The 11690-nt window shown below is 32.3% G+C and overlaps 3 protein-coding genes across 4 annotated transcripts; 2 read left to right on the top strand and 1 right to left on the bottom strand.

Moving 5' to 3' along the window:
* Positions 1-53: 53 nt before the first annotated feature.
* On the bottom strand, positions 54-3185 carry LOC144838068 (ADP-ribosylhydrolase ARH3-like). Of its 2 annotated transcripts, none has more exons than XM_078693420.1 (7): positions 3071-3185; positions 2501-2699; positions 2166-2265; positions 1842-2052; positions 1385-1587; positions 1175-1284; positions 54-1089 (listed from the first exon to the last, which is right to left on the bottom strand). In XM_078693420.1, the coding sequence occupies exons 2-7, from the start codon at positions 2661-2663 to the stop codon at positions 794-796; spliced, it is 1083 nt and encodes a 360-aa protein (XP_078549546.1). In that variant the 5' UTR covers positions 2664-2699; positions 3071-3185; the 3' UTR covers positions 54-793. The 2 variants fall into 2 exon arrangements, with proteins under 2 accessions (XP_078549546.1, XP_078549547.1); XM_078693421.1 differs by having other exon boundaries at positions 3079-3101.
* Positions 3186-3787: 602 nt separating this feature from the next.
* LOC144837298 (protein MAK16 homolog B-like) lies at positions 3788-6196 on the top strand. Its single transcript, XM_078692348.1, has 7 exons — positions 3788-3889; positions 4530-4686; positions 4804-5020; positions 5260-5389; positions 5475-5585; positions 5701-5763; positions 5926-6196. Exons 1-7 carry the CDS (start codon positions 3875-3877, stop codon positions 6091-6093), a joined length of 861 nt encoding a protein of 286 aa, XP_078548474.1. The 5' UTR covers positions 3788-3874; the 3' UTR covers positions 6094-6196.
* Positions 6197-6544: 348 nt separating this feature from the next.
* On the top strand, positions 6545-10780 carry LOC144838072 (adipose-secreted signaling protein-like). Its single transcript, XM_078693425.1, has 4 exons — positions 6545-6640; positions 7914-8153; positions 9099-9227; positions 9434-10780. The coding sequence occupies exons 1-4, from the start codon at positions 6550-6552 to the stop codon at positions 9547-9549; spliced, it is 576 nt and encodes a 191-aa protein (XP_078549551.1). The 5' UTR covers positions 6545-6549; the 3' UTR covers positions 9550-10780.
* Positions 10781-11690: the final 910 nt, after the last annotated feature.

Genomic DNA, 11690 nt, shown 5'->3' with positions numbered 1-11690 from the left:
TAGAATGTAGAAAATATTTTATTAAGATTGCAAATTGTATTACATAAATGATATTAAGAGTACTATTTAGTATACAGTCCCTACTAAACAATATCCTATTTTGTGACAAGCATGTAATATTCTTTTCTTCTAGGATCCTTTTTATAAAAAAAGACTGAAGTGACAGTGTATTGTGTGATTACTATCTTACATGTGCAGAGTAGTTTATATCATTTTAACATTTACTTTCAAAAATGTATTGTTTTTTTCTCACTATATAATGACATAATGAAATGCGATTTAAATATAATCTTGTATCATTGAAGATTGGAAACATTGATAAAATGTTGATTAAAAAAGAGTTGATTACAAAAATAATAATTTTAAATTGTCATGATTACACTGTACATTTGCAATAAAATATTGATGTTACTAAACTTTACACAATATTGTTTACATATAACATGGGTTATGAATATAACATGGGTTATGAATTTCAACTTTGGTAGCAAGTCTTATAAAGATGTGTAGCCGCTAGTCTACTTTACTCAAGTCCTTATTAAGTGTGTGTAGATTTTGGCATTGCCGCTAGTCTATGCTTTACTCAAGTCCTTATAAAGATGTGTAGATTTTGGCATTGCCGCTAGTCAATGATTTACTCAAGTCCTTATAAAGATGTGTAGATTTTGGCATTGCCACTAGTCTATGCTTTACTCAAGTCCTTATAAAGATGTGTAGATTTTGGCATTGCCGCTAGTCTATGCTTTACTCAAGTCCTTATTAAGTGTGTGTAGATTTTGGCATTGCCGCTAGTCTATGCTTTACTCAAGTCCTTATTAAGTGTAAATAATTCTTGCCCTTGCTTGATAGCGTAATCAATGCCTTCACATATTTCCTGCCATTTCTTTGGCACAGACTCCAATCCATAATAAGCTCCACCAATAGCACCGGCCATTGTTGCTATTGTATCTGTATCTCCATCCATTGTAATGGCGTAAAGTATGGTACGCACAAGGCCATTATCTGTTGGAATTCTTTCAATGTGTTTAACTGATCGCAAGAAACAGAAGATTGCTGTAACTACAGATTGATGTGCTGCTACGCCATTGCCTATAAAAATATCAAATTAAACTTTTAACATTTTAATCTGAAACAGTGTATCACAATTTCATTTTCCCTTTAGAATGTTACATACCAAGTTGTTCAACCACCTCTTTATTTTCTACATTATTCCTTTTCAAAAATTCTTTTACAATTTTCAACTTGTTTGTATATACTGCTTCCTCAGAAACACACTCATCAAATCTATTTCAAAAACAATAGAAAATAATACAGAATAATGCAATCAGTCATTTTAGACATAAAGATAATATTCTTATAAGTAGAACAGAACTAATAATTATACCTTGATTTTTTAGCTTCGCTGACTTCTTCTGCTCCTCCTTCAACATGTTTCATTATATCAATTAATCCATCAACAAGTTTATCTGTATCGATATCCCTTCCATCGTCAATGTGCAGCACACTGTGGATGGCACAGCATAGTAACAATGCACCATTATATCCCAAGCTGTTAGAATGTGTTAAACGAGCAGAGTCAACAGCAACCTAGGTAGTATAGTAGATAATTTGTCTAAATTATTGAACCTTTTTTGCCATTTGACAGTATCGTCATTTTGAATATGAAATGTGGAACGATATTTAGTTTGAATTCTTGTAGATCAAAGCATATTGATAGAAACATCGAGAAACTCAACAGTTATTTTCAGAACTAATACACGTGGTGTACCGCAAACTTTATATTAACAATTCTTGTAGACATTTCTACTTCTGTGAAAATCCACAAAGTTGGCTGAGCCTACCTGTTTCATAGTTTGAAAGTTGTTATAGAAAGCAAGAGCAACTGGCGCTACTCTCATTGCTCCACCATTCCCATAAGATCCACTCCCATTAAATTGTGTTGTTGCTGGATGATAAATATTTGTTAATGCAGGGTCGGCTATTCTTTGAAATATATCTGTTACATTTGCTCCATACCCTCTCCAATTCTCCTTTATGTATTCATCATTGAATCTGCAATTTTGATTAGGAAATTCAAAATAATATATGCAGCACAGAAATTGAATGGAACAATAAATATGGAACATAATCATTATAATGTTGAATAGATTAATGGAATGTGCTACCTTTTAGCCATGTCCCGTGCATTAAACTTGCATGTATTCTCTATGAGGGACTGAGCAACTGACCTGGCCATAGCTGTATCATCTGTAAACTTTAGTTTCTCTGTAAATGCAGAAAACAACACACTCACAAATGCCGGATACATAGATATAGCATTACCATAACAATTGATTAGGTTCAATTCAATAAGGTTTATTATTCACTATTACAGTATTAATTGTTTACTAATATTTATTATGTTCATTTTTATGTATTAACTGCCCACTGAAGCGGATTTTCTATTTTTACAATTCAACACAAAGATGAGAGGGATGCATGAATCATTTTTGGAACGTACTAGAATCAATACTCAACTCCTTTTCAAACTTAATAACCTCGTTGACACTTTCAACACCACATACTTCAAACGGAGCACCAAGGCAGTCACCAGCAACTGCTGCTGCCAAACAACCCTGAAAGCGAGCCTTTAATTTGTGCCCCCATGCTGCAGTTGCAGACATCCCAAACCACCTCACCAAATTCAGCTTAAAAAATGTCTTAAAAAACAAAGATGCAACAAATCGTTAATTTAAACAAACAATAGATTTACTACTACACACACTACAGCAAATAGGCCTACTTATGACATGTCTGATGTAATAACAAACACTGACAGTATATATCACCAGGCTTGGGCCTATTTAGGCTAAACATCACACTAGTACTGTAGTACTAGGTAATAGTAGTGGTGTAGTAGTTGTGGTAGGGTAGGTAGTAGTAGCCTAGGCTTAGACTAGCTAGGCCTAGCTAGCTAGGCTAGTCCAAATTTCAAGAATTCAAATTTCATAAAATATTTTTCTGAATATTCCTCCAATTAAATATTTCTCTTGGTTAGTGGAAAAATGATTAGTGTTTAAATATGCCTAACCCTCCTACTAAAAAAGTGTATTTGTGAAAGAAATACAGTGTACTATATGTACTACAGAAAATATAGAATTTCAGAATGAGCAATCCGATCCGGGGTTTTCCCCTGCAACAGTAATTTGTTCCGTGCGGTAGGGCGCCGCATACGTCGGGATGATTAGTGACGGTTACACTAATAAACTAGTTTGACATAATTGTAGTCTAATATAATAACATGTATTTTATAGTAATTTATATCATAAAAACTTTACTTGACCGAGCGGATTAGTATATTCGGCAATAGAATTTTCTGTACTTTTTTATTGTTTAGAACATTGTTTATGCATTTCAAACTGCACGTGTATTAACAAAGAATTTTGGATTTTTATATATTAGACCAATAAAAGATGAATTGAATACTAGGCCATGCTTGGTAACGCATGGTTGATTCATTTTATTTTTGTTTGTTGCTGTTAAACAACTCCCTGGTTAAACATTTCTTTGTGAACTAATTTAGCATGGTGGTAAAATAATTTTCAATTTTCAATTTTTGAATGCACACTAGTATGTTATTAGATATTTTTCATGAGATGTTATATAATTGCAAAATATATTATCGTAATTTGTGACATGTATATTATCTATTTAAATCAAGTCTTCTTTAGTCTGTATACATCCGCTCGTGTGAGGGCGGGCACCCAAGCTCATTAAAAAGTACAGAGTGATACAATTATTTTCCAATGCAAAAATCGCGTGACGTGTATGTGTGTGGTGGCGGCAGAGCAGCACCCACATGTTACAATTTGTGTGAACACTTTTTTCCTTCAAAATGCAACATGACGATGTAAGTATTTCTTTATTTGGGATTTTCATTTGAACATTGATTTCAATATTAGTTTACTTTCTAATTTCTTACAATATCACTATCTAGGCATCTATCTAGCCTAGATTCTAGGTAGGCTAGTGCCTAGCCTCCTCGGAGGACTAGGCCTACTAGAAGTCCGTTCTTCCTCTAGTGTAGGATTAGGAACCAGTGAGCCTGACCCCGGGTCGATTCGTCCCAGGAACAATTCAACCCGGGACTCGGCCCACTTCTAATATTATTGTATGTTATTAGCCTATAGGGCCTAGTAGGTAAATTAATTAATTATATATACAACAACTGCAAACAGTTGCCTTGATTTAGATTTATTTGCATTTTAAATCACAAATTGCATTTAATTAAAGAAAGTGGCCAAGCACCGAAATGAGCCAGTTTCATTAAAACTTTATTAAAACTGTATCAATCTAGTTTTAGATTTTCTTTTTCTGGTTCAGTTAGCCAGACAATACTTGCTTGATGTTATTGGTTTCGGTTAATAAGCTAAATATAGCTTATATGACCCTTCCTGCCATCTTGTAACCAAAACTATCATAAATACACAATAATTGTGTTGAAATGTATTCATTATTTTATAATAATAATTATTGTTGTCTTGTCACAGGTCATATGGAGTATTATTAACAGCACATTCTGCTCATACAAAGTGAATTCGAAAACAACACAGTTTTGCCGTAATGAATATAACTTAACAGGTTTATGTAACCGATCAGCCTGTCCTCTTGCAAACAGTCAATATGCAACAATCCGCGAAGAAAACGGTTAGTTTAGTAGATTATACATTTTCATAGTTACAATGTAAATAGTAAGAAGTATTTAGGTGCTTTAATAATAATAATACTGTAATACATTATGGATTATATGTTTTATGTTGACAGGTGTTTGCTTTTTGTACATGAAAACAATAGAAAGAGCAGCATTTCCATCCAAGTTATGGGAAAAGGTTAAGTTATCAAAGAATTATGAGAAGGCCTTACAACAAATAGATGATCAGCTACGATACTGGCCAAATTTCATCAAACACAAGTGTAAACAGCGTTTCACAAAAATCACACAATACTTGATTCGTATGAGAAAACTTGTTTTAAAAAGACAGTAAGTTAAAATTGCATCAAACTGAACAGAAAAATTAAGATGTGCAAATTGCAATGGTATAATAGCAACAAATTAGAGTTAGTAACAACATGTAATAATATATATGATAAATAACATTTAGGGTGTCTATAAAGCTAATAGTCAGCCCAATTAAACCCCAGCATGTACTGTAGTCCATATCATAATATAATACATTTTGTCGAGTTCACATCCTTTAAGATATTTTGATGTTTGTGCAGGAGAAAACTTGTTCCAATCAGCCGTAAAGTAGAAAGACGAGAGGAACGTAGAGAACAAAAGGCGTTGATTGCAGCACAGCTTGATAATGCTATTGAGAAAGAGCTCTTGGAACGCCTTAAAAAAGGAACTGTGAGTATTATTGTTGCATGTGTAGGCCTGCTTTTGATATTTCACATAGAACACCATGTATATGTGTAACTGTCTTTTTTTGCAGTATGGCGATATATACAATTTCCCAGCACATGCATTTGATAAGGCTTTAGATGCTCAGGAAGAAGATGAAAGTGAAGTGGAAGGAGAACAAGAAGAAGAATATGATGAAGAGGTAATGTGAATTTTAAATGTAATTGCCTTTCTTGGATCTTTACACCTGAATATGTTTGATAGAAATTAGAAAAGTTGAGTTGGATTAACGTTGATAAAAATGATTGTTACCGTAGGAACCTGAAGTAGAGTATGTGGCAGAAGGTGACTTTGAAGAAAGTGATTTAAGTGACTTTGAGGTGAGTTTGAACACATGATATAATAATCATCATTTTAGTAATTTATTATGTAATTAGATGCAGTTAGTTGCATTTGGTATTAGCAAGGTTAACCTTAAAGTATATTAATATTTGTGTTTTTTACTATTTTTTGCATAAATCAATATTTGTATTTATTTGCAGGAGATGGACAAACTCCACAACATAAGTGATGATAATTCAAGTAGTTCAGATGAAGAGCAAAAGAAAAGTGTGAAAAAAATGTTCAAAAAGAAAAGACCACGAGTTGAAATAGAATATGAAAAAGAACTTGATCAGCCATCAACATCAAAACAAACTCTAAAATCATGAACATTTATTAAATAGTTGATATTAGTTAGTACAATGGCATCCATCGTGAGTACTTTGAGTGTTCCAAATTCCCATGTTCATAAACCAATCTGTATTGTGAAAATCATTGTAATCTAATTTCTTTATGATCTATTTGTAGTCCAGTCCCTAGATTTCTTTTGTTGAAATTACTCCCATTTGAAAATGAATCTTAATTTTTCAATAAAATACACATATTGCATCCCGTAATTAAAGCTTGTAGGATCATGGAGCTCCATGGTAGGATGGGGACGAAAGCAATGAATTGTTCATACATTACAAGGGTAGATTTTCTCGTAAAGATCTTATCAACGATGATTGACAAGTCCTTGGATTGACTTTGATATCAAAGAACAAATAGTACCGTATTTGCTACCGCCCTCTACAATTAAATAAGTGAACCACCTGCACACACTCGCGATCGCTCGAGGGATGTTGATGAACAGCAGTCAAAATATGGCGGAGGCGAATACAATGAGTGATCAGTCTCCGACAAAATCAACGGTAGCTGGTGTAGTAAAGAGAGAAGGTAGAATTTATTTTTGATGGTTAAATAATTATTATTTAACAATTAGTACTGTAGCTCAGTTTTATTCGCCAAGACTAATCTGGCTATTCATTTTTAAAGATACTCTCTAGGCTAGTTAATAATAAGTTTTTTTTTTTTTTTAAAGACCCACCCCATTCACCGGGGAAATCCCGCTTTTTACCCTCGAGCCTGGCTAGCTACCAACCTGCTAAGTAGGCTAGAGTAATGGTACCGTGGTATTCAATATGATCCATGGTATAGGCCTAGTGTACTGTAGTAGGCTCAGCCTAGCTAGGCCTAGAATTTTAAAGCTCTAGGGTTAGGTTAGACTTAATAATAATATTAAATTGGTGTTCGGTCAACCGTGTAGAGTAGGCGCCTACAATACATACAGCAGCCTAGTATCTATATCTTCCTCTACTCTAGAGGCTGCTCTTAATTTGATTATTTTAAGACAATACTCAAAAAAGAAAGACATCTTTGAACGACGATGACAAACAATGCTGTACAGGGAAGGGTAACCAACAGCGTGAGCATATTTTCGATGGAAAAGTTACTTATTAAAATGGACAGTCTTGTGGACAAAATTTGTAAAATTGTTTTGATCGCCTAAAATCCAATGGAAAAAGATAAGTAAAACACATTGCGATAAAACGGTGAGGACGACCGTGTGCCTGCAGTAGGCCTATGCTTTAACACTGCAATTGTCTAATTTGTTTTACTAATTCAGGATCAATCTATTAAGAACATTTAAATGTACAGTAATTTGTTTTCTCATATGACCCTCTGTACAGGAATTTTTAAATTAACATGGTGTCCTGAAATCCCCTGAAAACAATGTTGGTTACGCTTCCCTGCACAGCATTGTTTGTCATCGATCAAACTGTTTCATACAAAAGCATATCTGGCCTATAGTCAGCTTAACTACTAGCCTACTTAGGTCTAGTGCCTTCACTGGCCTAGCCTACTTAGGTCTAGTGCCTTCACTTTACCATACACCTGTGATAAATGGAAAAACTACTTTCAAACCAACTATATTGAATATAAGTACAGGTGCAGCAGCTATTAATAATGGTCGTACCACGGTATCTGAAACAGGGAAGCGAGGCTGTACTTCTTGATTAACTGTGATTTTGCACAAATTTGAATCCAATAATTTCATTTATTTTGCCATATTTATAAATTATATATAATTAAATTGTTTTTATAAAAAAAACATAATATTATACTGTTTATAATAAAATGTTATTTTTATTAAATAATCCAATGTTAGGTAAGAAAGGTCGACTACGAACTACGTCCAAGGTTCGCTTTCCAGAAGATGTGCATGAACCAGATATTTTAGTATCCCGAGAGAATAATGGTGCAATTGATATAAATGTGGGTTTTTTACTAAGTCAACACAAGTATGAAGCTAGTTTTACTATAGAAGATTCTATTAAAGATGATATTGAAGTGCCTACAGATCAACAAGTATTGCTCAGAGTTCGTAATATCTATACATCTCAAAATGGTATGTACTTGTTTTATATTTTCCTTTATGTGTTTTGTTTTTTTAGTTTCCTGTCTAATTCATGTCTAGTTGTTCAGATGGTCATCATGAACCTGCCATGTTTGCTAACATGCTTGCTCAATACTTCATTAAACTCTATCCAACAAAAGAATCGCTTGACAAAAACAATACTGTACGTCAAACATCTCTGGTTTCATTAAACATGAAATAAAAAAAGTTGTATGCAAATAAATATTTCGACCTGAGATATGGCAAACTAAGTTTTAAACAAAACGTCTGCATTCATGTAAGAACATCTTAGCTAGGTAGGATGGTAACTAGTTTGTATTGCAGTGTGTATTAATAATGTTAAAACTAAAACATTGAAACTGAATGAAAATTATAATGTTAAAAAAAGTGTATCATCCTGGGCAGCCTTTATTTTTGGATCATAAATACACATGAAATACAAAAGATGCATGTCTGATGTTTTCTTTCGGAAGATTTATTATTATATATTATATTTATTATTATTGATTCTCATAATGTCCATTTCCATGTAGCACAACACAATATATCGTATAATAATTCTACAGTAAAAAGGCAATGTCCACTGCCTCATAGTAATTTATAGTGAAAGTAATTCATAAATGAATTTGATTAATATACTAGATGCATAAATAAATAACAAAGTACCGTACAGTGTCATAGTTGATAAAACACTTATTGACTGTACATGTACACTTATACTATTTTGGATAGCATATTTGAATGTGTTTATATAGTTCTGTTCTTATTCTGTATAATTTTATTATCTTTTTGTTGCCATTATTTGTCGTTGCCATTGGTATTTGTTTATGACCTAGTGGTAAAATTGGCTTTGCATGCTATATGTACCAAAATGTACGAAGCTTCATATATTCACATCATGTAGACTAATTAATCCCAAATTGTATTTTGCTGTAGGGTGTGGACACGATATTGTAATGGAGATCCACGCTCATAAAGAAGGAGTATGGTCTGAACAGATTCAGTTATCAAGTAAATTGGACAACAATAACAAAGTGATATTAGTTGTTCATGCAAGAGTCATGGGTATATATCTTTTTATGTCAACAAATCAGGCAAAGAACAGTAATTCTAAACCGCCCGGTGATATACTGAAATTTATCTTTTTATGTCAATATATTTTTACTGCAATTTAAAACACTTTGTTTTAATCCACAAATAAAACAAAGCAGACTATTACTACTACTATTTTAATTTGATAAAAATGAACCATTATTTACATTTGTTTACAGATAAAGAGCAAGGCCATCCGTTATTAAAAGAGGGTATTCACTGTTTAGGATTGTTAAGCCCAATAGCAAATGCTGGGTCAGCATCTGAAGACAGTGACTGGAAGGGCTTTGAGTGAAATCAACACAACCAGATAATACAGACCTAGCTATGTTGTAATATGACAATGGACAGTAGTAGTCTTTACTAATTCATTATTGTCTGAATTACATTCCAAGACATTTTATTATGTTAAATTAGTTAGTACAGACAGTTTTAGTAGGAATGTGAATAGTGGATGTACTAAACTCAGGTTTGATTCAGATTTGATTTGTACCAGAAAGTGGATGATATTCATTCCAGTGGATGGTGGATGATATTCATTCCAGTGGATGGTGGATACAGTAGAGTTGTATCCATGTCACCAGTGATTCATTGACAGAAAGAAATGCATTCCTTTTATAACAGATCTTGTTTTGTATAATCAGACAGTTTATATACAAATTATTATTATTGGTGATAATAGGATTTCTCAATACATACTGTATCAAGCAAAAAGCTAAATATCTACTGTAGAAAGAAATGAAGGTGGTTGGTATTACTGTAGTAGCCAATATTTTAACTTAAATTAAGCAATACAGTAGTGGGTATATAAACTGTATTTGTTCTCTTAGTGAGAAATGGTTACAATCATTCTTAAACAATCACATTTAATTTAACTTATTTAATTTTTAGATATTATTTGTAAATTTGTATTTTTTATACTGTACCAAATTGTGTAGGATAAATAGAGTAGTAATTACTGTAATACATTGATAAGCATATTTAAAAACTTTATTGAAACATAAGTTCATGTATTTTATTATAGTCACTGCAGCTTGTGGTTAGGGGTGTTTTATGCTAGCAAGTGTTTCAAGGTGCAATTAACTCATTGCTAACTCGTCGGATTAGTATTATTACTGAGATAATGTACAGGGGCGGGCCATTCCATTTTGCATATATGTATAATTGAAATAATACTATTACGGTAAATAACTATTAATATATATATATACAGTATAATAAAGAAAAATTTGATCAAAATTTGATAATGGTAGGATAAAATTAATTATATTGCAGAGGATGCCTTTGCACCATCATTCCTTTAAATCCGCCATTGATATAGTACAGTGTATTTAGGGCTACGTCGGTGATGAATACAAATATGACATGTAATTTGAATTCAATTTTTCCTCCATGTATTTTATTCATTAATACAAATTGTGAAATAAAACTATCACAATAAAAACGAAGACAAATCGTGTTTATATGATTAAAGCTATTTTTGTTTGTTTATTTTATTTTCACATGAACCAACTGCAAATACATTTTACTAATGTGAAACCATGTTTTTAAAAATAATCAAATCTCATTTTATTATGCTTAGGTAGTGAGGCTGTATTTGAGGGTTGGAAAAATCCTGCCAGAAGACCTTTTAGAACTAGAAAGCACTAGCACTACAAAATACCTATTGTTGTGAAAGAGTATTTTCCAAATGCTTAGCTGTGTACTATTATCATTTATTACTTGGAAAAATGCCATGTAAATTTCATTCTTGTTTGCAATTGCCAGCCCTCTGTCTTTCGACAAGTATTTCACTCAGTTTTTATAAACGCTCGATTTCCAACTGCTCTTCTGTTGTCATTGAGGAGTGTTATTTCAAAACATGTACATCATCACTGCATAGACCTTTATTGCCATCATACCAATTATTTCATGTCCTGCTATTCAACAAAATAAACAAATGTGTTATACTGTTTTTTATTTTATTTTTTGTCTTATTACATAAAAAGTGGAATGAATTTAACAATACAGTACTTCCCCAGACTTCAGTTTTGAATTTCTGAAGGTAATTATGTTGTATAAAATTGATTATATTTGGTAAAGCAGTGCTACATAGATTTGGTATAGCAATTATCTTGTTTTACTAGCCAGATTTCAGCGTAATGATATAATAGAAACAAGCTTGTAATGTACAATGGTATTGCTATAATATTGTTACTTTTCAGCTAAACCATAAAAATACTGTACATGATTTTAACATCCAAATGAAAACAATTATTTTCAGCAAATTGTGAAATTTAGAATTCTGCAACCCTTTAATTTTTATATGTTTTGAAATTATAATAGTAAAATATTTTTTAATATTGAAAATTCATTTTGTAGCAAAATATTATTAAATAGGCAACTAACTACACTGAACTAAAAATAACATGGTCTGTTGACACTGACAGATTAAAA

This window comes from Antedon bifida, chromosome 3, assembly GCF_963402885.1.
Source record: "Antedon bifida chromosome 3, ecAntBifi1.1, whole genome shotgun sequence".
Classification (NCBI taxonomy): Eukaryota; Metazoa; Echinodermata; class Crinoidea; order Comatulida; family Antedonidae; genus Antedon; species Antedon bifida.
Note: the sequence above shows the minus strand (reverse complement) of the source record. Positions and strands in the feature narration are given on the sequence as shown.

What these genes read in the sequence shown, in the direction of transcription:
- LOC144838068 (XM_078693420.1), bottom strand. Translation starts at nt 2,663, where the DNA reads ATGTCTGCAACTGCAGCATGGGGGCACAAATTAAAGGCTCGCTTTCAG. An exon ending in GGAGTTGAGTATTGATTCTA is followed by an intron (nt 2,266 to 2,500) that starts GTACGTTCCAAA and finishes CTGCATTTACAG; the next exon opens with AGAAACTAAAGTTTACAGAT. An exon ending in ACTTTCAAACTATGAAACAG is followed by an intron (nt 1,588 to 1,841) that starts GTAGGCTCAGCC and finishes TATACTACCTAG; the next exon opens with GTTGCTGTTGACTCTGCTCG.
- LOC144837298 (XM_078692348.1), top strand. An exon ending in AACGCCTTAAAAAAGGAACT is followed by an intron (nt 5,390 to 5,474) that starts GTGAGTATTATT and finishes CTTTTTTTGCAG; the next exon opens with TATGGCGATATATACAATTT. An exon ending in AAGAAGAATATGATGAAGAG is followed by an intron (nt 5,586 to 5,700) that starts GTAATGTGAATT and finishes TTGTTACCGTAG; the next exon opens with GAACCTGAAGTAGAGTATGT.
- LOC144838072 (XM_078693425.1), top strand. Translation starts at nt 6,550, where the DNA reads ATGAACAGCAGTCAAAATATGGCGGAGGCGAATACAATGAGTGATCAG. An exon ending in TGGTGTAGTAAAGAGAGAAG is followed by an intron (nt 6,641 to 7,913) that starts GTAGAATTTATT and finishes ATCCAATGTTAG; the next exon opens with GTAAGAAAGGTCGACTACGA. An exon ending in TATCTATACATCTCAAAATG is followed by an intron (nt 8,154 to 9,098) that starts GTATGTACTTGT and finishes ATTTTGCTGTAG; the next exon opens with GGTGTGGACACGATATTGTA.